This window comes from Bos taurus, chromosome 12, assembly GCF_002263795.3.
Source record: "Bos taurus isolate L1 Dominette 01449 registration number 42190680 breed Hereford chromosome 12, ARS-UCD2.0, whole genome shotgun sequence".
Lineage (NCBI taxonomy): Eukaryota > Metazoa > Chordata > Mammalia > Artiodactyla > Bovidae > Bos > Bos taurus.
This window is the reverse complement of record NC_037339.1, coordinates 19,027,410-19,054,528: the sequence shown is the minus strand read 5'-3', so window position 1 is coordinate 19,054,528 and position 27,119 is coordinate 19,027,410. Positions and strand designations below refer to the sequence as shown.

The 27,119-nt window shown below is 38.1% G+C and overlaps 1 protein-coding gene across 1 annotated transcript in view; it reads right to left on the bottom strand.

Moving 5' to 3' along the window:
- Positions 1–2,375: 2,375 nt before the first annotated feature.
- SETDB2 (SET domain bifurcated histone lysine methyltransferase 2) overlaps positions 2,376–27,119 on the bottom strand; it is a 35,971-nt gene continuing 11,227 nt past the window's right edge. Inside the window, exons 4-13 of the mRNA NM_001143861.1 lie at positions 26,166–26,262; positions 21,647–22,210; positions 16,738–16,854; positions 13,530–13,699; positions 11,289–11,508; positions 10,680–10,779; positions 9,228–9,321; positions 6,801–7,126; positions 3,068–3,156; positions 2,376–2,505 (exon numbers count right to left, since the gene is read on the bottom strand). Of these exons, the coding sequence (NP_001137333.1) occupies positions 2,388–2,505; positions 3,068–3,156; positions 6,801–7,126; positions 9,228–9,321; positions 10,680–10,779; positions 11,289–11,508; positions 13,530–13,699; positions 16,738–16,854; positions 21,647–22,210; positions 26,166–26,262 (1,895 nt within the window). The 3' untranslated portion in view covers positions 2,376–2,387. The remainder of the gene's footprint in view (positions 2,506–3,067; positions 3,157–6,800; positions 7,127–9,227; positions 9,322–10,679; positions 10,780–11,288; positions 11,509–13,529; positions 13,700–16,737; positions 16,855–21,646; positions 22,211–26,165; positions 26,263–27,119) is intronic.

Here is a 27,119-nt window from a genome sequence, read left to right as displayed (position 1 = left end):
GAGAGCTCTAGAAATAAAAAAATGAGACCCCCCCCCCCTTCAAATAAACTAAGAAACCAAAAAACCCACCACAATAGACAAATTGGAAGATTACGTTGAGGAAATCTCCCAGAAAGTAGAGCAAGAAGACAAAGCTGGAAATTAACAGAGAAGGTAAGAAAATCAGAGAACCAATCCTGGAGGTCTACTGTCTGGGTAACAGGAATTCTAGAAAGAGAGAACAGATAAGTTGTCATTAAAGAAACACTTCAAAAAAAGGACCCTAAGAACAAAGTTTTCAGATTGAAAGATCCCACCAAGCACCTAGTATCAGGTATAATAATAGACCTTTACTGGGAACAGAACGCTGGGTCAGAGAGATTGCTGTAAGGTTCGAGAGAAAGACTGGTCACAAATATAAGAGAGAAAGAATGGCCTCTGACTTCCAACAGTCACTCTGAAGGCCAGAGGTGAGAACATTTTCAGATTTCAAAGCAGCAACACTGGAATGTAGTAGGTATGTTCAAAATTGGGTATGAAAGCTACTCACGAACTCTCTGCCCTGCCAAAACAGCAATCAAGTGTAAGGGCAAAAGAACATGTTGAAACATATAGTCTCATTTTTTCCCTTTCAAAAGGTATTGGACGATGTGCTTCACCCATAAAGTGAGAGTCATTCAGTTGTGTCCAACTCTTTGTGACCCCATGCCCATATGTGGCAGTAAATTAATGAAAGGAGAAATAAGGGGATTTAACTAGAAATAGACCTGACGTTGGAAAGACAAAGGGAATCTCTAGGATGCTGACGGGAGATGACAACTGGGAACCAGTACAGATGAAGGAGATCAAGATGTCAGATCTCTGTACAAATCTCCCATACTTTTCAAGTGTCATTTCATTTCAGTGCGTTGCCTAAAATTCGTGTATCTTTACTGTGACTAAATTAACTTCTCAGCTTTCCCCATTTGTCTATGGCTGTCGGGTTACAATTTCTTGCTCACTTTCCTAGCTCTTTGGTTTTCCACTCTCTAAACTACCTTCAAGTTAAATTTTTATTTATTTCAATATTTTTAAGAAATTAAATCTGGTACAAACTTAGATTCTTGTTTGAAAGGTGCTGCTGCTGCTAAGTCACATCAGTCGTGTCCGACTCTGTGCAACCCCACAGATGGCAGCCCACCAGGCTCCTCTATCCCTGGGATTCTCCAGGCAAGAATACTGGAGTGGGTTGCCATTTCCTTCTCCATTGTCTGAAAGGTAACCAAAGGTAATTAAACCCAGAAGCAAGCTGAGAAAAAAGAAAAAAACAAACCCTAAAAAACCCAGAACTACTTCAATTACTCCTTTTTGAGCTAGTATTCCTATGCTGGTTCCAAGGGTGGGGAGAACTTCCTGACAGCCAAATGTACATCTTTGTTATAGATAAAGTTAGTTTTAACTCTTGGAGGCTCTCACCCCCTTTTCACTAGATGATCATGGTCAGGAAACCTACAGCAGAGTAAATCTTTCCCTTTTTCTCTAGGAAAATAATTTGCACATTATGCCCAGGAAACTCCAACGGTCTGTTTCAGACTTTTTCAACAGAATTGTTTACAACAATTCTTACCCAGCACCATCTCTTCTGGCAATAAATAAGCCACATCTGACTATTCTCTCAAGTTTCCTTTTCTTACGGTTCTACTCTGTTTAGAACAAAAATATTTCAGCTCCTCCAAGTTTGTATTCCCTCTTTTCCTGTGTTTGTATAGAAGGAGTGAAGAGAATCTGTGGAAAAGAGGTTTCATTTCAAAAAATGTGCCAAAACTTTCCCCTAGGAGAGTTTTCTCTTCTTTCTCACTCAAGTGGACTGACGGGACATTATTTCATGGAGCTTATCCAATTAATTTAAAATACTTGGAAGTAATTTGCATAATATTAATATTCTTCAGGCTCTGATGCCCAGCTTATGGCTCACAATGGTAAATTATTTGCCAGGAATTAAACATAAATTTTGCAGGTAAAGAGGTGAAATTTGGCCCTGTGGGGCCCTGAAAGTCAAAGATAATAATTACAAAAGCAGTAAGAAGTGCTGAAATTAACTATGACATTTGTTCTTTTGAATACATAATTTACAAATAAGTTACAAATTATATAGTGGTATTTCATATAAAATATATACATCCATTCTACTCATGTATAGTTGAAGAGCAGTAAGAATAAAGAGATAGACTATGCGTATGAAAATGTCCCTATTTTGTTCCAAGCATTTCTAAGTAATGAAAATAAACTCTCCCAATAAGGGTAAACTGAGAGGAATTCTCTTGACAGATCGTAATGTAAATTAATTCCACTGACCACAGGGGGTTCTTTTGCATGGCCCTAGGTTCAGCTTGATCAGCTGATTTCATGAGCAGGTATTAACTACAGATTTATAATATTTTTCTTCTGCATTTATTAACCCCACATTGGCAGAGGATTTCTTTCTCAGGCATAGTCCCAGCTTCATAACCATAATCCCATGTTAGTTCTGTTCTTGCTTTCACATACCTAGAAAGTAGAAATTTTAAAAATAATCATAAATTATCCTGAATGAACTACATTTGATTATAATCAATTTTCATATTAACATCATTAACCCTCCTCAACAATATGGTTTTCTCTCTCCAACATCCACTACTTAGGAATGCTCTTTTTATTTGAGTTTTATTTCAAATCTACTAAAATCCCAAATAAGAAGAAACTTGTCAATATCCACAAGGGAGGAAGTGTGTTTTTAAAAAGAGTGGGCCCCAGCAATGCACTGAGGCCCGGGGAAGTAATCGGGGGTAGTTTTGACTTAAAAGATGTAGCATTCTGCATCATTTATTCTCTGAACTGAACTGGCTGAGACCTGCCATTTTTAGCCTTTTTGGACATTAATTCTAAGAGGAAATAAGAATTAAAATTTCAACTATTTAAAATTTTATCGCCTCTAAACAGTTTGGGATGACTGAGTATTCTAGGGTACCAGAGAGTTGGGGCTATAGCATATATCTTCTTTTAATATTTTTGTACTGTTATTTTTATAGTCACAATTTCAAAATTAATCATATTAAAAAAATTTTCAAACCTGTTGGTGAAGAACGCCACCAAGGGAAAATTTCTGTCATGTGTTTCTACAAAAACATTCTGTACCAAAAGATTTGGGCAACAACTATGCTGTCAACAAAAATAGACAAATACATGTTAGATATAGCATAAAGCCTGATACATTGTTCTTTGAAGCATTAGAATACCATTCTGTTTCCAACACATCTTTTTTTTTTTTTTTCTGACTAGTATGCGAAATATCATAGCTCATTACAATTTTGATGGTAGGAATTCATTCAGAAAGCCGTTTTGACATTCTTACATCTTGCCAGTAGAAATGCAAAATAGTAAAAACTCCTATTTATCATTATTATAAATGCATTTATCTTTTGATTCAACAATCCAGTATCTGGGAGTGTATTCAACAGATATATCTGCATATGTATCCACATAAGATAATTTACTGAACATTGTTTTCAACAGTAGAGGTTTTGAAGCAATGCAAATGTTTATCTAAAGAGGATTATTTAAACTTCTGGATAGCCACACATTGGAATCATATGCGCCTATAAGCAAAAAAAAACGAGGAGCTCTGTGTACTCATACAGAAAGATCTCCAGGGTATATTGTTAACTTAAAACACAAGGTGTAGGACACTGAATGTAATATGCTCTTTTAGGTAAGGGGTAGGAATAAGAACACATCCTTACATTTACTTGTATTTGCATAAAGAAAAACTATAAGAATATACCAAAAAGTAATAAAAAATGATTTTACTATAGAGGGTGAACAAGGGCAGAGTACATTATTTTTAAAACAAAACAAAAAGTTTAATATGAAGAATATGTTATGACCTGAATTTTACATCAAACAGATCCTTTGGAAAGGGTATCTATGTAAGTAATTGATTTCTCTGCTGAACACAACCATTATTTATTGTTTTTCCAAGGCTTCTAACATGGTGATAACTATCTCCTATCACCACCATTTCAGTGTTATTTTGCTGCACATGAGCTGTTATTGCTACACAGTCATCTATCACCAGATTCATAAAAGGATCGAATCCCAGGAATATTCCTCAGACACATTGACCACTGTTAGATTTCAATGGTAACTTCCCATCATCCATACATTTTTTTTCAGTTTGAGCCTGGTAAGCTTTACTCAGGGTACCTACTTGGCAGCGTCAGAGCTGCTGTGAAACAATTCTGTTTGTATTTTCTAAGGTGTTTTATTTAAGTTTTTAAATCATGAGAATGGATTATCTATGTAGAAAATTAAATTTAAAAAGACAGAAAAGCCTTTTTTTCTCCTCCTATAAACAAGGGGGGATCCAGCTCGTGAGACCAACCATATCATTCCAGTGCAGCCACTATTCAAAGTAACTGACTGAAAAGAAAGCCACCACCAGTCCTTTGCTAGGGATCATTCTTTACTCATCTCCTGGCTCTCCTGGCATGTTTAGTAGCTTCCAGCATGTTTGGCAATAGTGTAGAAGTAGTGAAAGTGCAGGAGACCCAGGTTCGATCCCTAGGTCAGGAAGATACCATGGAGAAGGGAATGGCAACCCACTCCAGTATTCAGAGAGGATTCTCTTGTTAACCAAGTGTCCTTCTAACTGGGAGAGAGAAAAAGAAAAAGGCCAAACAGATTTCTCTAGCAAGGAAAAAAAGTTCTTTGGTTTCAAAGATTTTCTAACTTGAGAGTACTTTTTCTTCTGATGGCACATGAATTACATGTAAGATTATCATGAAACATCAAACCATTCAAATGTTACATTTTAAAGAGGTGTTGAGGGAATTCCCTGGTGGTTCAGTTCTTATGTCTCTACTTTCACTGAGAGGGCACAGGTTTGATCCCTGGTCAGTGAACTAAGATCCTGTGAGCCAAGTAGTACAGCCACAAATAAATAAATAGGTCTTGGGTTTAGCAAAGGAAATACATAAAGGAATCTTGGGCTATGCATGCTTCCCATTATTTTAAGGGAAAAGTCAAAGCTGCCCATCCCACTAACTGAACCCCACAGAGAGTAAGAAGAGCTCTGATACAGAGCAAAGAGAAAAATTAAGGCCATATCCAGAGATCAGTGAACCTGAATGGACCTTTCCAAAGGATATGCGGAGGCTATCATAAAGTTCTCATCCTGCTTCCACGACTCCTTGTCACCCTCCTGGGTAGGATAAGTCAGAACAAAGTGGAGCCCAGAGAGGAGGAGGAATGCAGGTGGCTTCTGCACGGTCCAGCTGGCCAAAGACAGGACAGTCTATACAGACACTGAGACTAGTGGTGAAGGTATTTTTCTTTTTTCCCCTGGAAAATTTCTGGGACTATACATTCTTTGAAAAGCATGTATGATGGTAGGAGGCAGGAGAGATGAGACTGGCAGTCTGATGGGAAAATCTAACTCCAATTCCACCCTACACAGTAGTTATGGCCAATAATACAAAGTTTCCCTCTCATCATGAAGATGCCAGGAGTCTTAAGTGTCAATGAACCTTGTGAAGTGAAAGTTGCTCAGTCGTGTCCGACTCTTTGTGACCTCACTGACTATACAGTTCATGGAATTCTCCAGGCCAGAATACTTAGAGTGGGTAGCCTTTCCCTTCTCCAGGGGGATCTTCCCCACCCAGGGATCGAACCCAGGTCTCCCGCATTGCAGGCAGATTCTTTATCAGCTGGGCCACAAGGGAAGCCCAAGAATGCTCAAGTGGGTAGCCTATCCCTTCTCCAGCAGATCTTCTCGACCCAGGAATAGAACCGGGGTTTCCTGCACTGCAGGCAGATTTTTTTCCAACTGAGCTATCAGGGAAACCCAATGAACCTTAAATCAGAGAAATCATAAATATTCCTCTATATAAATGAAAATAAGTCTCATTACATATATCCCAAACATATACAGAAACAGCAAATGACTATGGCTTAGGAATAAAAAAAGAGTAAGATAGTAAAATGCAATATTCTGATAAATAGTTTTCTGTACTAAGCCACTGCTGCTGCTGCTAAGTCGCTTCAGTCGTGTCTGACTCTGTGCGACCCCAGAGACGGCAGCCCACCAGGCTCCTCCGTCCCTGGGATTCTCCAGGCAAGAACACTGGAGTGGGTTGCCATTTCCTTCTCCAATGCATGAAAGTGAAAAGTGAAAGTGAAGTCGCTCAGTCGCGTGCGACTCCTAGCGACCCCATGGACTGCAGCCCACCAGGCTCCTCCGTCCATGGGATTTTCCAGGCAAGAGTACCGGAGTGGGTTGCCATTGCATTCTCCAGTACTAAGCCACTAAATCAATCAAAATTTAGTGAGAGCAGTAAAACATAAGAGCTCCCAACTAAATTTTTTTAATAGAGGCATTTCTGAATAAGACATTCTATTATATGACACAAAAGAAAAACTTATTCTATGTGCCCCATTGTTTTTTTTTTTTTGAAGGAATGCATCTTAAAAGCCTTTCAATAAATATATATATATTCTTACTTATAATTTCTTACAGTTTCTTTAAGCAAATGTTTACTGTGTGCTAGATACCGTTTAAGCACTTTATATATAATACATTTAATCTTCACAACACTCTAGACAGTTATTAACTCCATATTATTGAAATGGGAAATACAGCCTGGAGAGGGCAAGTAAGACGTCCAAGGCCATGTAAGTAGAGGCGTGGGATTCTAATCCAGGTAGTGTGGCTTTGGAACCCGTCAGTCACATTTTCCTCATGATTTTGTGAAGAAGCCTAGGGAAAAAATGTGTTTAGATATAGGAATCTCAGCCCACATACTCACATTAAGGAAGCGGCCCACATTTCCTTCTTTTGTGGCATCCAATAGAAACACATTCCCTTTATTGAACTTCTCTAGAGAATCAGATGAAGCATCCTTGGTTTCATTCGGTAACTCTTTACCACAAAAGACCTGATGGTTTTGACATGCTGGAGATTTTTCCTCTTGGGGCTTTTGTATTTGAACCTCATTCTTGTTATCCAGTGTGACTGCTTGGTGACATGTGTCCCCTGGCGGAGTGTCTTCTCTACACTTGGTTATATCTATCACATCGGAATCAATCACAGGGCTGTCTTTACAATCTTCAACTTGGTTTGAGCTTGAGTCCTCTAATAAACATTTTGGAAGAATTGTCAGGGAATACAAATGGCTGAGCAATACTGCTGAGAGTAACAATACTAATTAAGTGCAAGTTGTGTTAATTATTGCTAATCCATACAATGTATTAAGGTACACAGTACTTCAATTTTACAAATGAAAACTCTGAGCTTCTGAAGGCTTAAGGGATTCACTCAACTAACTAGCAATAATAATGAGAATCAGAAATATCTGATTCTGAAGTCTACCTTCTTTCTACTACCTAACAGTATCTTTTTATGAATCTGTATACATGTTGCTTCCTGTTACTATAGTTAAGCTCTACTCCTTACAAATTGACTTCTCTTCAACTTTGGACTCTGCATTTAAATATATATATATTTTTTAAATATATTCTAAACAGCTGTAACAGAGAGGGTTTAGGGAGCATTTTAGGCCTTTATGATACCAATGAAAGGCTGGGGAGACCCTGATTAAGAGTCAGCCGCTCTAAGGCCCAGTAGCAACAACTACTGCTATGGGTTTTGTATATGTGTTTTTGCTAGATGATCATTCAGTAATTACACTTTTACAAACAACAATACTTTAGAAGATGAACTGCTTATTTTTCTTATCCAGTAATGCAAATAATTTTCCAAAATATTCAAAAGTATGAATGCCTGTCAAATGGAATAAGTAAAATTATTTATTGTTAAAAAGTCATTTGTGCCTCCCAATTCAGTGGCAGAAAGAAATTATACTTTTCTAAAATTAATGTTTTTGATGTAATCATCACTGTTTCTGGCTGCTTTTTCCTATCATAGGTTACTTGCAGTAATATTAATAACTGATTTTTTAGTGCCTGCTATATGTACTATAGTGGTCAATGAAAACAACAAAAGAACCAAGAGCAATAGTTCTCAGATGACTTTCATACATTAATGGTGATATATGAGACTGTTGTCCCAAAATACACATCTTTGACATAAGAACTATTTTGAGCTAAGGGCAATTTGAGCTAAGCAGTAATACAGGGAAAGCTCTCAGTCCTCTCCTCTCTCTGCCTAAAAACAGGATATAAATTTACAAAGGTGTCCCTCTTTCTGTTAATACTAGGAAGGTGGGGAGTTGGGGGTGTATATGCCAAGGAAGCCCAAAGGGAGAAGAGGCCACGGTCAGTCAGTTCTTCACAAAGGGCCATGTCTCAGCAACATCTCCCCACTGAGGGGTATACTGAGATGTAAATGAACTCAAGTCCAGTTTTGTCAGGTTTTAATATTAAATTGGCTTCCCTTGTGGCTCAGCTGGTAAAGAATCTGCCTGCAGTGCGGGAGACCTGAGTTTGATCCCTGGGTTGGGAGGATCCTTGGAGAAGGGAAAGGCTACCCACTCCAGTATTCTGGCCTGGAGAATTCCATGGACTGTATAGTCTATACCATGGCAAGACTGGTAACACTGAAAGATGAGCACTCAGGGTAGCAATATTTTCACTTTTTGCTAAGCATCCTCTGGGGCAGCACTGGCTGGAATATTGCAGGAGAATGTCATGTCTTTATTTTTAAAGGAGCCTAAACAAAGAGTCAGGAAATGGCTGCGCTGGGCAGGGCTTCCACAGCCAGAGATGGCCTGTGAGTTGTCCACGCTATTCTCCTGCCCAGCATCAGGTCACGGTTGGCATCTAGACCAGGGGTCAGCAAACGTCTTCTGTAAGGGGCCAAACAGTAAACACTGTGGGCCACCATCTCTGTGTGAGTATTCAGCTCTGCCACCATAGTGCGAAAGCAGAGACAATACTAAATCAAGAGTGTGGCTATCTTCCGATACATTTAGCAACACTGAAAATATAATTTCCTGTAAGTTTCGAGTGTCACAAAGTATTATTTATCTTCTCATCTCTTCTCAGTTATTTTAAAAGGTAAAAATTATCTTAGCTTACAGGCCATACATAAACTGGTGGTGAGCTGGATGTGGCCCATAGATCACGGTTTGTCGACCTCTGATCTAGACGTAGAGAAAGCCCTGTGATGAATGCAGCATTTTTGTAATAGTGTCTGAAAAAATGAGCTATGAGTATTGAGCATGAGAGACAAAAAGCAGAAGAGGCAGACAACCACAGAATGAAACAAAGCCTACTTCTCATTTCCTTGGCTTTAGAGTTCAGATGTACTTGAGCTGGATTAAGTTCCCCATTATCTTCTGAGGTGACAGACTCTGAGGAAGTAAATCCCTTAAAAGAAAACAAGGAAGATGTCTTTACTTTCTAGGTTAGGAAAAAGAATTTAAGTTAGCAGTAAGGCCTCTTTCATCAAGTATCAATCTTCATAGGCTGCAGCAATTAGATTAGTTTTCAAAGACTCAAAGCTGATACCCTGAGGAATCTCTGACAGGATGGAGCCCTTTTAGCTGTGTTCTACTCCCAGGCACTTTCATGAGCCACAGCTACGACAATTATAAGGACTGTCAAGACATTCTTGAGGCATTATAAATTCAAAATAAAATACAAATATATCCGTCGGTATACCTCAATTCTGATACCAGATGATAAATTTGGCTTCCACTATAAGATGTGCAAAGATTAAAAACACTCTTTGGGTAGTTACTTGAAAGAAAAGGCTAAAGGAGCTGCCTATCTCCATGAGTTGAGGACACTGCAATCACTTTATATGGTAATGATAACTTTCAAAAAGGGGTATTAGGTTTAGCACAATGCTTGGCACGGAACACATTTGACCATTATTATTCTTTTCCATGGACTTCAACGTTCAACATGTGTTGAGCACTTAGCTGGGTGTCAAGCATTGTGCTACACTACGTTTCTGACATTATCTCATTTAACCCTCTTAATTCTGACATAGAAATTATTATTCTAATTTTTCAGAAAAAGAATTGTAGACAGAAGACGTTAACCAGCTAGTTAAGGTGCAGTGTTGGAGGGCAAACCAGGTCTATGTGATCTCCTGGCCCAATCTTCGCATAATGATGTGGTATTAAGGAGTTATCTTCTGTATGTTACTAGGCAGAGGGCAAGTATTTGTGTACCACCTACGTTAGAATTTTTTTTTCACCAACAAGCCATGAACTACCATTTTGTCTGCCTGTTCTGTTTCTTGCATCATTCTCTTAAGTTATAGTCTCTGACTAGCTATTCTTCTCAGGACAGACTGCAAAGTGTATCTTCACAAGCTATCATGTAAAGTGCTGCTTTCTGGATGACTCTCTCATTAGACTGCTTCTGTTCTTTCTCCTACATCTCACAACCATATCTCAACCTAAATTACTCCATCCTTCTTTCTTATGTAACACTATCACTTTAGCTTCTTCCATGAATTCTTACACTGTATAGCTCTAAGTCTCAGTAGAATACACTGTCAGATCATGATCAACATTCTCCTTCTGTATCTAAGTTGGGAACATGCCAACCGTTACTTAGGATACAAAGTCATTAAAAAATATAGTCCTAACACTTCAACAGCACCACATTACAAAATAATAAAAGAAATCCTACACATCATTAACTAACACAAACAATTTGAATTAAGTAGTAATGTTCTCAGAAGGGCACCATCTATGTTTTACAGTTTTTACCATATTTTTCCCATTGTGTTGAATAATGACGGTCTTGGTTTTAGGACTTCTTATGACAGAATGATATCGAATTCTTGAAATGCTGTTATATTTCATTCCTCTGAAAAGGAAAACAAAGTTATTCTGTAAATCACTAAAAATGCTCTTTATTGTGCCCTGAAATATAGATAGCATCAGTTATGTAAATATTCATTAGAAATTAATCTAAGTTATAACACCTATGCCTACTCCTCACTAGAATAGTCATATTTTAAAGCCAATCATTCTGGAAGTATATTTAAAAAACGAAGAAAACCTTTGCAAATAAAATGGTTATAGAAAATAAAAAGAACTGCCAAAGTCATGACATCCATAAACAATCTGATTAAAGTCAAAGTTTTTAAAGATGAAGTTCCACAGATGGAAACTGAGAAAATACAGTATGTTGGTTAGATTTTTAAATTTAAGTGCCCTAGATTTCTCAGTGTGAAACTTACAACTGGGAAGCAAACTGATATACAGGAGATACAGAAGTTGGAGTGGAAAACAAGAAAGAAGAAAAAGAACTACTCTTAATTGGTATTAAACAGTATAGGTCAATCTTGACTGGGTTCCTATGATCTCACTCACGTAATAGGCTCTTTGGTATTATTATGGAGCTTAGGTGGATACTCCTGAGTCTCCATACTTCTAGGACGTGCTTCCAGTTCTATTGGGATAACTTCAACCTCACAATCTGCAACTTCTATTTTCCTCTTTCTGGAAAACATATTTTTCATAATATTCTCTTCTTTTCCATTTTCATCAATAGCATCAGGTTTCTCAGTGTCAGATCTGCTTAGTAATCTTCCTAAAAGAAAAAGTAAAAGAGCTAAATATGACAAAAAGTAATACAGTTACTAAGCAACAAAAGGGCATCTCTTCTGCTCTATTAGAACCGTGTATGGAACCTCATTTCTAGAATGAAGAGAAACATTAATTCATCCAAGAAAACTACTGTGAGAAATAATAAAAGACCAAGAAGAGACTTCGTATCTTCCAGTACATGAAAAAACGTAGGAACAAGTATTTGTCTGAAGTGGAGTATCACAGAAGACAAGAGATTCAGCTACAATATAAAACAATACAGATCAGAAAGCACTCTAGAAAATTAGAGAGGTGAACTCTAGTCTTACAATTATAGCTTTTGTGTCTAGTTATGAATGCTTTTTCATTTAAAAACTTTATTTATAAAGTGATGTATTTAAATCTGTGGTGATATGTGCCTGTTCTCTTCTTAAGCCTTAATGTAATCAAAATGTTAGTCTGAAGTTTATGCATTTTCTTTCAAGGAACTTACAGTTAATAAGTCAAAATTAACAGCTAGATTAGAGAGATACCCTTAGGTGCATTTTCTAGCAATGCAGATAAAGTCAGTAAATGATACTTCCTGGACACCATCTGGCATTTTATGGTAAGCTAACTTTTATCAAAGAGTTATTTTGAGAAACATGAGAGACAAATGTCCAGGCAAGTTGTGCAGTATTTGTGTCTGTAAGTGGGATGTGGCAGGGATCCAGCCGTGACCGTTCTGAACTCTGAGGATTCTTGCCCTCACTAAAGTGAACCTGGAATTCCAGATGAGGAGGACTGCTCTGGTCCCTGCTGCCTGGCACATCTCCTTCAGACTGCCTTGACAGCCACATTTCACCAACCTTTCTCACTTCGTGGTACACACACAAAGTGAGGACTTTTGCCTAACACTCTGGGGTAAAAGGAAAAGACTACTAGAGATGGACCTGTCTGGGCTGTGGGCTATAGCCTGAAAGAATCAGTAATTTGCATAACCGTTAACACACAGAGAATTGATGCTTTTGAACTGTGGTGTTGGAGAAGACTCTTGAGAGTCCCTTGGACTGCAAGGAGATCCAACCAGTCCATTCTGAAGGAGATCAGTCCTGGGTGTTCTTTGGAAGAAATGATGCTAAAGCTGAAACTCCAGTACTTTGGCCACCTCATGTAAAGAGCTGACTCACTGGAAAAGACTCTGATGCTGGGAGGGATTGAAGGCAGGAGGAGAAGGGGATGACAGAGGATGAGATGGCTAGATGGCATCTCCGACTCGATGGACCTGAGTTTGAGTGAACTCCGGGTGTTGGTGATGGACAGGGAGGCCTGGCGTGCTGCGATTCATGGGGTCGCAGAGTCAGACACAACTGAGCGACCGAACTGAACTGAACTGAACACATGGTGGGGAGGCTTTGCTCAGAACATGGGCAACTCTCTATAGAATCCCTGAAATGGAGTGAACTGCCTTGACTGATTTGGAGAAGGCAGTGGGGTAACCCACTCCAATACTCTTGCTTGGAAAATCCCAGGGACAGAGGAGCCTGGTGGGCTGCCGTCTATAGGATCGCACAAAGTCGGACACGACTGAAGCGACTTGGTAGCAGCAGCAGCAGCAGCCTTGACTGAATCATCACCTAAAGGTATTCATTATAACATTAACTTTTGTTAAATTCTAATAGCTCAAGATGTTGACGAAGACAGTCTCTGACCAATAATCTTTACCTTAGTAAATCATTTATTTTTCTATTTAAAAGTTTTCTTACTTTACCCCGAAGCATCTGCAGCCACAGAGACCAAAAACACATCTCATGCAGTAACCCAAGTTTTATCCTTTAGCCTTTCTTTTCTGGAACACCTGGTACCTCTTAACGCATGTCATCCCTTCAGTGCTCAATTTCCCAGTCACTTGCCTTCCTCTGATACTCCTCCTATATTGTTGCTCTTATCCTTGCTATAAGATCTCAGTAGCCTTGACTAGTAAAATGGAGATTCAGAAATGTAGATCTTACCACAGCGTAATGTGAAAGTAAACCTTTGCTTTACCTGAATAAATGCAAACAAACGTCCCTCTGTCAATGTCATCTAGACAGCGCACTCCCCATCCCTTCTTCTCAGTTTTGAACACTTGTAGCCTCACTTGAGGTCCATGCTGGACAACTCGGTTTTGACATATTCGTCGATCACACTTGCATAATAGGCTGCATTCATAAATGCTTGTCAATAAAATATACAAGAGAAAATCAATTAGACAAATTAAAAGCAAAAGCACTTTCTATTGCTACCTCGCTAATAATCACTGAGGGAAAGAGACTAAGTGTGAAGGCTCCCAGGGCTAGACTGCCTAGTTCCCATCACAGCTCCAGCACTCACTAGCTGTGTGCCCATGGATTTAATCTCTTTGTGCTTCAATCTTCCATTTTTAAAATGGGGATTATATGGTACTACCATACAATATGGATTATATGGCATAAGGTGGTTTTGTGAAGATTAAATGAATTGGGTAAGTCAGACAGAGAAAGACAAGTATCACCTGATATTGTTTACATGTGGAATCGAAGAAAATGGTATAAATGAACTTATTTACAAAGTAGAAATAGAGTCAGAGATGTAGAAAACAGACTTAAGGTTACCACAGGGGAAATTTGAGGGGGGAAGGGGATAAATCGTTAATCAGGGTTGACATATACACACTGCTATATATAAAATAGACAACTAATAAGGACCTATTGTATAGCACGGGAACTCTACTCAGTACTCTATAATGGCCTATATGGGAATAGAATCTAAAAACAAGTGGATAGATGTATAACTGAATCACATTGCTGTATAGCCACAACTAACACAACATGGAAATCAACTACATTTCAATAAAATTTAATTTTAAAAAAAGATTAAATAAGTCAGTATTTACAAGGTGCTTGAGACAATGCCTGGCACAGAATAAGGGTTAGCTCTTTTAAAATGTCTCCCAATGTCTAAGAAGGGAAAATCTAGTAAGAATACTTTTCTGTTTGTCTTTTAGCAATAACCACCTTGAAAAGACGAAAATTCCCAATTCTCAGATGACCTCTGCACAGTGTATGTCTTAATGGGGAAATGTCTACCCAAAGTAAGCTAACCCAACAGGGGTAAGAGTCAGAGGAAAAGCAGATGAGTGTCAAGTACAGTCTGCATGTTACATGTGTGCACTCTGACTTCCATTTCCAAAAATGATATACAGGCTTTAAAAAAAATTCTTTAATTTAGATTTTTGGTATAAGAAATTAATTCCAGCTGAACTATTTAAAATCCTAAAAGATGATGCTGTTAAAGTGCTGCACTTAATATGTCAGCAAATTTGGAAACTTGCCAGTGCCACAGGACTAGAAAAGGTCCGCTTTCATTCCAATCCCAAAGAAGGCCAATACGAAAGAATGTTCAAACTACTGTACAAATGTACTCGTTTCACATGCTAGTAAGGTAACGCTCAAAATCCTTCAAGTCAGGCTTCAGCAGTACAGGAACCAAGAACTTTCAGATGTATAAGCTGGATTTAGAAAAGGCAGAGGAACCAGAGATCAAATTGCCAACATCTGTTGTCGGAAAGCAAGAGAATTCCAGAAAAACATCTACTTCTGCTTCACTGACTGTACCAAAGCCTTTGACTGTGTGGATCACGACAAACTGTGGAAAATTCTTAAAGAGATGCGAATACCAGATCACCTAACCTGTCTCCTGAGAAACCTGTATGCAGATCAAGAAGCAACAGTTAGAACCAGATATGGAACAATGGACTGGTTTCAAATTGGGAAAGGAATACATCAAGGCTGTATATTTTCACCCTGCTTATTTAACTTATATGCGAAGTATATCATGAGAAGTGTCAGGCTGGATGAGTCACCAGCAGGAATTAAGAATGCCAGGTGAAATACCAACCACCTCAGATATGCAGATGATACAACTTTAAAAGCAGAAAGCAAAGAGGAATTAAAGAGCCTCCTGATGAGGGTGAAAGAGGAGAGTAAAAAAAGCTCTCTTGAAACTCAAAACCCAACAAAGATCATGGCATCTAGTCCCATCACTTCATGACAAACAGATGAGGAAAAAGTGGCAACACTGACAGGCTTTATTTTTTTGGGCTCCAAAACCACTGTGGACAGTGACTGCAGTCATGAAATTAAAAGATACTTTCTCCCTCAAAGGAAAGCTGTGAAAAACCTAGACAGTGTATCAAAAAGCAGACATCACTCTGCCGACGAAGTCTGTATAGTCAAAGCTATGGTTTTTCCAGTAGTCATGAATGGATGTGAGAGGTGGACCATAAAGAAGGCTGAGGGCTGAAGAACCGATGCTTTTGAACTGTGGCAAAGAATTGATGCCTTTGAATTGTGGTGTTGGAGAAGACTTGAGAGTCCTTCGGACTGCAAGGAGATCAAACCAGTCAAATCCTAAAGGAAATCAACCCTCAATATTCAATGGGAGGACTGATGCTGAAGTTGAAGCTCCAATACTTTGGCCACCTAATGCAAAGAGCCAACTCAATGGAAAAGATCCTGACGCTGAGAAAGACTGAAAGCAAAAGGAGAAGGGGGCAGCAGAGGTTGAGATGGTTGGATGGCATCACCGACTCAATGGATATGAATTTGAGCAAACTCAGGGAGACAGTGAAGGACAGGGGAGCCTAGTGTGCTGCAGTCCATGGAGTTGCAGAGTCGGGAACAACTTAGCAACTGAACAAGAACAACAAATAAGAAATTAAGCATTCAGTTCAGTTCAGTCGCTCAGTCATGTCCGACTTTTTGCGACCCTATGAATCGCAGCACGCCAGGCCTCCCTGTCCATCACCAACTCCCGGAGTTCACCCAAACCCATGTCCATCGAGTTGGTGATGTCATCCAACCATCTCATCCTCTGTAGTCTCCTTCTTCTCCTGCCCTCAATCTTTCCCAGCATCAGGGTCTTTTCAAATGAGTCAGCGCTTCGCATCAGGTAGCCAAAGTATTGGAGTTTCAGCTTCAACATCAGTCCTTCCAATGAACACCCAGGACTGATCTCATTTAGGATGGACTGGTTGGATCTCCTTGCAGTCCAAGGGACTCTCAAGAGTCTTCTTCAGCACCACAGTTCAAAAGCATCAATTCTTCGGCAGTCAACTTTCTTTATAGTCCAACTCTCACATCAACAATATTTATAAGACTAAATAGGCCACAATGATAAAGCACCCTCCTTCAAAGATATAAACACCCTGCAACAAATCCACAGCGTATCTTACCCAGTAGGTATCTGTCTCTCTAGTCTTTTATATTTATATCCAGTGGTTATTTTATTATTTGACAAGGGGCAAGTCTTGGCATTCCTTGCTGTCAGTTGAAGACATGCACATTTTGTTCTAGGAGGAAGACAATGTATGGAGAAGTCAGAATAAAAAAGCATCAAGTTAAGAGACTCTCTTGACAAAAGTATAAAGACTATAATTGTATTTAAAACAGTTGTTTGGCGCATGGACAGTCGAGACTTCTTCCCTAAATAAAATACACCTCTTTGAAAGACAACATTTACCAGAAGTTCATAAATAATTATAAACTGCCCTGTACCTCGACTTGCTCATGAAATAGTTAACTATGAGTTTTAACATTTCAAAATGAATTCCTTTCATTTCCTATTCAGCAGAAGCTTCATTGTGAGAATTTTCCCAGGTCTGCCCTCCTACAATGGATAAACTTAAACATGTCAAGCTCAGAAGAACTTACATAGTTTTGTGTATGTTTTATATTATCTCTGTCTCCAATGACATAAAAATAGATTGAGGAGACTGATGCCATGCATCCGGCTATTTTTCATAGCACTGCTAAGCAGTAAACATGAAAACCTAAAAACAAATTTCCTCTCTAACTACTGAGATGACTATCTAACATGACAGGGACTTAACACTCTATAGGCGTAAAGAACCTGGGCGTCTCAGTTACAAACCTGATGTGTGACTACTGGTTAAAAATCTCTGACTCTCATCTCCTGTGTTAAACGGCAAGTGACTTAGATTGTTTCGTCTATGATTCATTTCAGTATTTTTCTGTATATATACAATACATGTCAGAGTGGTAACTACCGTTTGCAACAGAAAAAATAAGCAATATATTGACTGACTTGAATTCTATTTACAGATGTAGAAATCTATTGTTGCTTTTTCAATATAAGTTTGTTTGCAAAGTTTACAAAGTACAGACAACACAAACAATAACAAACACTCATTTTGACCAGACAGAATCAGCTGTCATCGTTTTGTCTAGTCCTTTCTCCGATGTATATACAGCTGACCCTTGATCAGCACGGGTTTGAACTACACAGGTCCACTTATATGTGGATATTTTTCAATAGTAAATAACACAGTACTACCTCATCTACAGTTGGATGAAAACTTGGATGTGGAATTATGGATGCGGAACCACTTATGTGAAGGGCCAATTATGTTACATGTTGTGTTTTCGAGGGCTGGCACCCCTAACCCCTGCATTGTTCAAAGGTCAACTATAATTTACAACATATATACTGTATAAATGATCTTCTTTAAAAAAAAAAAAAAGATAAAACTAAGCTCTTAAGAGGTTTGGTGAGGCATCCTTTATACTTTTGCATATATATTTACCCACAAACAATACAATGTATTGTTTTAAAAAATTACCATAGCTATTATCCTACAACTTGTCTTTTCATTCAATATAATGCTTTTGAGATCTACCTTCTTAACTTTTCCACAGCATTTAGAATCACAATTAAACTGCTTCTAGTTTTCAATACAACAATGCTGCAACATCCTTATTCTTATGTCCCTGTCTAAGCATCTTTTGGGTAGCAGCTTTCAAATATTTTTGACTATGACTCATAGCAAGAAATGTCTTACATTTCTAAGAAAAGATCCTACAAGAGGCATGCATATTTATATGTGTGTATATGTAAAGTAAGAAATAGCAGTCACATATAAGTACCTTATCACTGTACTTCCTGTACACATGGTACTTCCTGTACAATTTAATTTTTAAGATTCTAGTTACAGCCCTTTAAGTGATTTTACATCCTACTAAACTTAGAGCTTAATGATGCTAAAGCTGAAACTCCAGTACTTTGGCCACCTCATGCGAAGAGTTGACTCACTGGAAAAGACTGATGCTGGGAGGGATTGGGGGCAGGAGGAGAAGGGGACAACAGAGGATGAGATGGCTGAATGGCATCACTGACTCGATGGATGTGAGTCTGAGTGAACTCTGGGAGTTGGTGATGGACAGGGAGGCCTGGCGTGCCGCGTGCTGGGGTCGCAACGAGTTGGACACGACTGAGCGACTGAACTGAACTGAACTGAAACTTAGAGCTTGGAAAACAATGCTCTAGGTAGAAAAATACTATTGCTGAAAAACAGGAGTGCATATCTTCAACTGCTGTGTAATTGTTTGAACACCCTCTTAACACCCCCACCCCCTACCATATAACTGGCTTGTTACAGAATTCTAGTTTTATATTTATTTTCCTTCAGCATTTTAAGCTAATATGCCTTTTTGTCTTCTATTTTTGATAAAAACTGCCCTGTCAATGTATTTTTTCTCTTTTCCATCTGCTAGCATATTTATTCTTTGCCCTAGATACTTGCAAAGTTGCATCATGATATATTTAAATGTAAGTTATCTTATTTTCCCTTCCTAGTACACAGTAGGCTTTTTCACTCTGAGGACTCCTATCTTTCTTCAGTTCTGGAAAATTCTCAGCTATTGTCTCTTTGAATGATGCTCTCTTCTCAGAGGTATGTTGGAATTTCTCATTGACCTTTCATATTTTTTAACCTCTAAGTTTTTTTTCCTCATATTTTTATCTCTTTGCATTCTGGGAGAACTCTTCAGTTTTGCTTTGCTATTCACTGATTGTTTCTCCAGCTATACCAATGCTACCACTTAGTCCCTCTACTTAGTTTTTTATTTCCATAACCATATGCTTTATTTCCCGTATTTCTAAATGGCTCTTTTACTTATACAGTATAGTTAAAAATAATCACCTCCTCATTCCATGGATATTAATATTTTATCTCTTTGGACATTTTAAACATACCTATTTTAAAGTCTCCTTCAGTCACATTCTACATTATCTCTGATTCCTCAGGTGTGAACTCTGCCATTTGTTGGAACTTAGGCTGCCTTCATGATCCTAAATGCCTCTGTGTGCTCTGACTATGCGAGATTACACTTCTGTACAGGTTACTCCTGGGTGTTCCTCTACACTGGCTGCTCTGGATCCGACCTATGGGTTTCACAGCTCTAAGCCTGGTTGTTATCAATACAATTATACAATTGCAGGCCCTGTTATTAGCCAACCTCCTAGCCTTGGGTAGGTCCCTGTTTCTGCCCCCTTTCCCTGAGAGCTCGGTGCCCACTCTCCACCATGCATGAGACACGTTTAATTCCCATTCCCGTCAGGATTAGAATCCCTGGCCACAGTGCTTGTGTCCAATTCCAGATTCCCGTGAGCCTCAGCTTTTGCTTATTTTGTGACTTCTCTTGTAATTTGTGACCAAAAAAACGAACATATGTATGCTGGTGGTGCACGTTACATGGGGATTAGTTTCTATGGTCTAAGGCAAAAATCACACACCATCAAAATTATTCTTGAAAAACACCTTGTTAAACTAACCATAAAGTTCAGTAAACACTGTCCAACCCAACAGTTAGTTTTTTCCTTTACACTGAAGGAGACTGGGCTTGGCCAGATGTAGACAGGTTAGAGGCAACGCTTAAAAACAACCTGTATTTAAACAGAATAAAACTTGGCACAGTGAGAGGTTTCCTCTATGACAAAACCTAAAGCAACTGAGCCAAACTGTATTTATGTACCTCATCTCACACTCCTAACTGACAGGATGGTTAAAAACTACTATCTATACAATTTAAATTAATTCTGTTTATCTCTCTCATGCATTTTCTTTTTCCCAGTATAGGCAGCTACATTTGCATTAAGTTAAATGTACATATTGCCTAGGAAATCCCATGGACGGAGGAGCCTGGTAGGCTACAGTCCATGGGGCTGCTAAGAGTCAGCACGACTGAGCGACTTCACTTTCACTTTTCACTTTCATGCATTGGAGAAGGAAATGGCAACCCACTCCGGTGTTCTTGCCTAGAGAATCCCAGGGACAGAAGAGCCTGGTGGGCTTCCGTCTGTGGGGTGGCACAGAGTCGGGCACGACTGACTCGACTTAGCAGCAGCAGCAGCAAATGTACATATAATGCAACTCTGTTCTACCGATGCAAACCTACAAATACCAGTAAATTATACACCTTTAAAACAAAATGGTTTTCAAAGTCTTGATATATTAGAACATGTTTTCATTTTTTTATGGAATGTCAATTTTAGGATCAGGACAGGCACCATTAACTGTCTAAAAAAGGAGCAAGGAAAAGATATGTGAAAAGTAAAACATGACATATAACAGTTAAGAGCATAGGAGAAGGAAATGGCAACCCACTCCAGTATTCTTGCCTAGAGAATCCTGTGGCCAGAGGAGCCTGGTGAGCTGTTGTCCACAGGGTAGCATAGAGTCGGACACGACTGAAGCGACTTAGCATGCATGCTTGCACTGGAGAAGGCAATGGCAACCCACTCCAGTGTTCTTGCCTGGATAATCCCAGGGACGGGGGAGCCTGGTGGGCTGCCGTCTGTGGGGTCGCACAGAGTCGGACATGACTCAAGTGACTTAGCAGCAGCAGCAGCAAGCAGCATAGGTTCAAATCCTAGTGCTTAAATTTGTTGACCTTACATTTGGTTTCTCAACTTCCTCATTTGTAACATGGAAATAATATTAACTACTCCATAAGACTTTGTGAGGACTAAACAAGAAAATAGAGGGAAAGCACTTGTCACAATGTCTGGCACAGTTACACAGCATTAGCTCTAATTATTGCTATTAAGAGTTACAGTAACAGATTAAGGGAAAAACTTATCTCTGCAAGAAATAATTCCCAAATAAATAAAATAACAGGTGAAGAGTTTCCTTCCTATTGCTAAAGAGAGAGTGCATCTATTTTCAATTCTTGATGAACTGGTTTTAGATAAGACAGACAAACAAACTGATACACAGCAGCATTTCTTGACAAGTGCCCCTACATTCAGAAGATTTTTTTGAAATGCCATGTTCTTCTACTCACATGTCTATGCAGCCCTCAGAACAGTCACATGAATCAGTAAACATGTTGGAAAAGCTGTTTAGATAATATGCTCGTGGCCACATAGTCTTTCTGTACTTAAACTGTGGAAGTTTTCTATTGTCAATTTCATTACAGAAAGAAATGGGCACCGATTCCACGCCATTGCTAATATCCACATCAGAAACAATTTCTTCTTCCTTTGGGTAATTCCGAGTCAACTGAGCATAGGTATTGAAAGAAAAGTTATCTGTAAATAGAAAGTTACACTCTGTCTCAAGCAGGTAACGAAAAACTTCCTCCATGTTTCGCAGACTCCTTCCACAAGGGGTTTTATAACTCACGTGGAGTGCTGAAGAATGAGAGTTTGTCTTCGCGTGTCGTCTTTGGAAATGGCATTTGATTGGTAGCTGCAGAGGGTTTTCCCCCTTGAAGGTAAATGGCATTTTCATCAGACAGGAGCCAGAGCACTGATGCTTTTGGTAAGATAAATTTAAAGAAGATTCTTTTTCTCTAAAGTCTGCAACTTTATTTTCCATAGGGGGAATTTCCTGGTTTTCTGTAGATCTGTTTAAAATTAATTATTTATTAGAACCTCAAATTTATAGCACAATTCCCCATATTCAAAAAAAAACCACTAAGATGATATTTAATTCCTATATTAGTTTCTTCTCAGACAACATGAAAATAAGCCAGACCCTGAAATAAAACATCTATGTTTTGCAGTTATAGAAAGTTATGTAAGTGTTTTTTTTTAATCTTCTTCTGAGCACCTAATACATGGTATTTTTTTTCTAGCACCACTTCTTCAATGAGTGTCCAATAATTCAGTTCAATTCTGGCATTATCTACCTGGAGTCAGCATCAGATTCCACAAATTAAAGGGTTCAGTCCCATAAAACTGCCCCCAATCCAGATGCGAAATGCAATTTCCAGGTCACCACACTTCTGACCAATCCATGAGTTCCCACAAACTCCTCCTCTTTGTTAATGGGCTGGAAAGACTCACAGACTTCAGGAAAGCACTTTAACTACTATTACCAGTTTATAATAAAAGATGCACTCAGGAACAGCCAAATGGGAGAGAGGCATGGGGCAACGTAGGTAAGAAAGGGCATGGAGTTCCCATATGCCCGCTCCAAATGCACCCCCCTCCCAGCACCTCAAAGTATCTGCCAACCAGGAACCTCCAAGAGCCCTGTTGCTTTTTATACTGGTTTAACTGCTTAAGCATGAAAGATTACATCACTTGCTACTGGTGATTATCTCCACCTGCAGCCTTTCTCCCCTCCCTGGACGCTGGGAGGTAGGGCTGCAAGGGCATCAAAGATTTCTTGAATGCCTGCTACGTGCCAGGTGCTATGAAAACAAAGATGAGAGCTCTGTGATCAAGGAACTTACATTCGTGGCAGAGAATTAAGTATTTATAATAAAGTATAAATGATTTTATGAATAATGCCATGTTAAATAATGTTATGGAAAGACATCTAATCTTTTATTTTTCTGATTTTAAGGTTTCTAATTTTATAATTAATTTTTTAGGTTTGAGAGTTCAATTTCATCTGGAGTTTATATTGATGTAACATGAATATCTAACTTAAATTCTCCAAATGATATCCAATTGTTCTAGAGTCTTTTACTGAATACTGTAAAGAGTCCTTTCACCTAACTTTGACTTACCAGCTTAATATCTTTAAGTTTTTATAAATACACAAAAATGTTCTCTTATTTTCTAGACTCATTCTGCCTTTCGATTGAATTCTTTTTTTTTCTTTTGGCCATGCTGTATGGAGTGTAGATCTCAGTTCCCCGATCAGGGAAAGAACCCATGTCCCCTGTACTGGGAACATGGAGTCTTAATCACTGGACAATCAGGGAATTCCCTAAGTAACAAATTTTTAAATGAAAAACATGTATTTTCATTTTCTAGTTGCTGGAACCATCCTGAAGCCTAGTTTAGATATTGTGATTTCCTTCACTAGAGCTATGAGCAGCAGCACAGTGGCCCTAACTCTATCATCTTAGCTTGAAACTCTTAACATTTTCTAAAAAAACACTATAACGTATGGATAATCCAGAAAATATTTCTATAGTGTTCATTAAAATCATTGGTTTTCTGGTAATGGCTTCTTTTTAAGAACACTATTCATCATTCTCTTCTTTTTCTCAACCATTTGCCCTTTTCTTCTACATTTTGGGTAATCTTATAGACTCCAGACTAAACCTTTGGGTTCCTTAATAGCAACTTTCACAATGAATACTTTCTTAAAAGAAAGTTTGGGGTAAAACTGATCACTGTACTACTATTTACATTAGGTAATATTTAGAATGATCTATCCATCCTTAAAGGAATGAATAAATAAAATGTATTTTCACATTATGGAAATCCAAACAACAGTTAAAGGGAATGAAACAGATCTATAACACAGCAAGCAACATGATTAGATCTCAAAACTAATGCTGAGTAAAGTAAGAAGGTACATATATGAATATTTATGTAAAATTTAACAACTATAAGTAATAGCACTAAATATTACTTATGGCTATGTAAATATTAAAAAAATGAACTAGAGAAATAACTGATGACAGTGACTGCTCATAAAGGCAGAGAGGAGAACAGAACTTTGTCAGGGTGAGAAGTCAGGTATGGCTCAAAGAGACTACAGTGTTTTGTTTTCTTTTAAAAAAAGACACTGGAAGCAAATACAATGAAATGTTAATAGCTGTTAGTTCTGGCTGGTGTTAGTATAGTTTTTGCTATACTCTTTTATATGTTCTCAATCTTAAAAATTCTCAGAAAGATAGTAAAAAATATTGAATGAGAATGCAGCTAAAAGATCAATGCAAATCTATCATATCCATGGACTACAATGCAATAGCACCTAATACATTAAAAATGAGGGAAGAAACAAAAAAAAAAGAGGTAAGGTTATGATTTTCCTTAAATAACTTCAATCTATCTTAGTAGTTTTTAAATAATACTGGGGGTACATTCCATAGTAAAAATATAGTCTATTATCCATTTTTTGCTTTGTTCTTCCATTTTGCTTTGTTTTTCCATTTAACTTCTATCTTCTTAGCCTAGTCCATTTTAATAAGTTTTTGATTTCTTTATTTACTTTGGTATTCAGTATTTCCTTCTTTTTTAAAGACTGTGCCTGGAATTACTCTTTCCTTATTATTAAGTGCCAAGTTCCTTTCTACCACTTTTTCTTATAAAGCATTATAGTATATTCTGAGCTAGGAGCACTACTATTTGTCTACCTGGGATATATATACCTTTGGCTTTATTCCGTACTTACTGAAATAAATTCTCTTAAGCTCTCATAGCTTTGTTCTTTGTTTTGTTCTAGACTAATTTACTCTTGAGTGATTTACATAGCTACGGTGTGGCTCAGAGGGTATAGTGTCTGTCTGCAATGTAGGAGACCTGGATTTGATTCCTGGGTCAGGAAGATCCCCTAGAGAAGGAAACAGCAACCCACTCTAGTACTCTTGCCTGGAAAACTCCATGGATGGAGGAGCCTGGTAGGCTACAGTCTGTGGGGCTGCAAAGAGTCGGACACAACTGAGCAATTCCACTAGGGTTGTATAACCAGTAAACTAAGTGTTTCATTTCCCTTTTCAACTTGATTTTGAACTTTAAAACAAATAAATTATGTTTCAAGCTGGGTTCTGTGGCATTCTTTTCAACAAAATGTCATCAATTTATTTCTCCTATTTTTGGGGAAGGGGAATATGAAATACTGATGATTCAAGAAGTTCTTTGTTATGAAGGGATTAACTCAGCATATTTTCAAGAGAAAAAATTGTATCTGGGGTATCCTTAGTTCTAAAGTTTATTAAAAGATTTTATTACTTACAGATTTAACAAATAACCTATGTAGAGAATTATGAACCTACATAAAATACACAACTTTTAAAACTTTTCCAGAAGGGTAGGGGAAATGGATGGTTAGAGAGTTTGGGATGGACAGGTATACACTGCTATATTTAAAATAGATAACCAACAAGGACCTATTGTAAAGCACAGGGAACTCTGCTTAATGTTATATGGAAGCCTGGATGGCAGGGAGTTTGGGGGAGAATGGATACATATATATGTATGGCTGAGTACCTTTGCCGTCCACCTGAAACTTTCACAGCATTGTTAATCGGCTATACTCCAATACAAAATAAAGAAGATTTTTTAAAAAAAACTTTTCATGGGAAAGAATCCTTTTTTAATATATTTTCCCCTGGTGGCTCAGACAGTAAAGCATCTTGCTTACAATTCGGGAGACGTGGGTTCGATCCCTGGGTCAGGAAGATCCTCTGGAGAAGGTAATGGCAACCCACTCCAGTACTATTGCCTGGAAAATCCCACGGACAGAGGAGCATGGTAGGCTACAGTCCGCAAAGAGTCAGACACGACTGAGCAACTTCACTTTATCTACTCTTAGGTCAAATGATTAGCAACAGTAAATCGCTTTCTGGGAGCAAAAGCACTAACAACATAAATAAATTTAACTTCTATACATACAGAGAGGTGCAGTCTTTTGGAAAGAAGTCTTCATATGATGTCGAGGGCAATGAACTTGACTTGTTTTCTTCTGCGTTCTTGGTCACAGATCTATGATCTACATGAAAAAATTACGAACAAGTTAAAAATGAGTCACTGTAATATCTAACTAATAACTCTATTAACTAGAGATATAAGGAGCCCTTAAATCTGAAACCATTAAGGTTTCAAAATTGAGGCAAAAATTAGGTATCAACATTTTCAAAAATACTAAGAAAATAAGATAGGATAAAATAAGACATAGAAGAAATTTCTACTGCAGAAATTCTAATTTGGCCCAAACTTTATCTGAATTTTAATCATCCTTTAAAGCAAACATCAAGTATCCCTATTTCTGCTTGTATTTTACAGAAAAAATAGTGTAACTCTCAGAGACTCTATTAAGGTCGCAAAATAGGAAGCCTTTACGTTTCTCTTGCTCTCTCATTATTCTATTACTTTCTATTTTTGTAGAAGAGGGAAAAGTATTTGGGCTGCTCTTTTTGTCTTTTCATTTGTTCATTCATAGTTCTCTTAGTCTCCCCTGTATCTTTCTGCACTTAATTTCATCTTGAGCCAGGATGTCCCTGGTTCGTTCTTGTCGCTGTGTTTTCCAACTTCACCTATTCTTACTCTCTAACATGACTTCACTACACAAATAAGCTATGCAGTTAATGAAAAAAAGTCATAGATTTCCTGCTCTTATTTTGGGAAAAAAAAAAAAATGAATATGCAGAACAGTCTATGTTTGTTTTTTAAAAAATTGTTTTTAATCATGCTTTTTCCTATGCAGTGGTAGACCTTAATAAAAAAGTGATTCTCTTCCTGCCTTATTATTAACTTGCACTGGTCCTTCAGTGTAGACCAGTCTTATTAAACAGAAAAAAAAAAGTTTAAGAAAATAAAAGAATAGTTTAAGTTATAATCCAGGGTCAT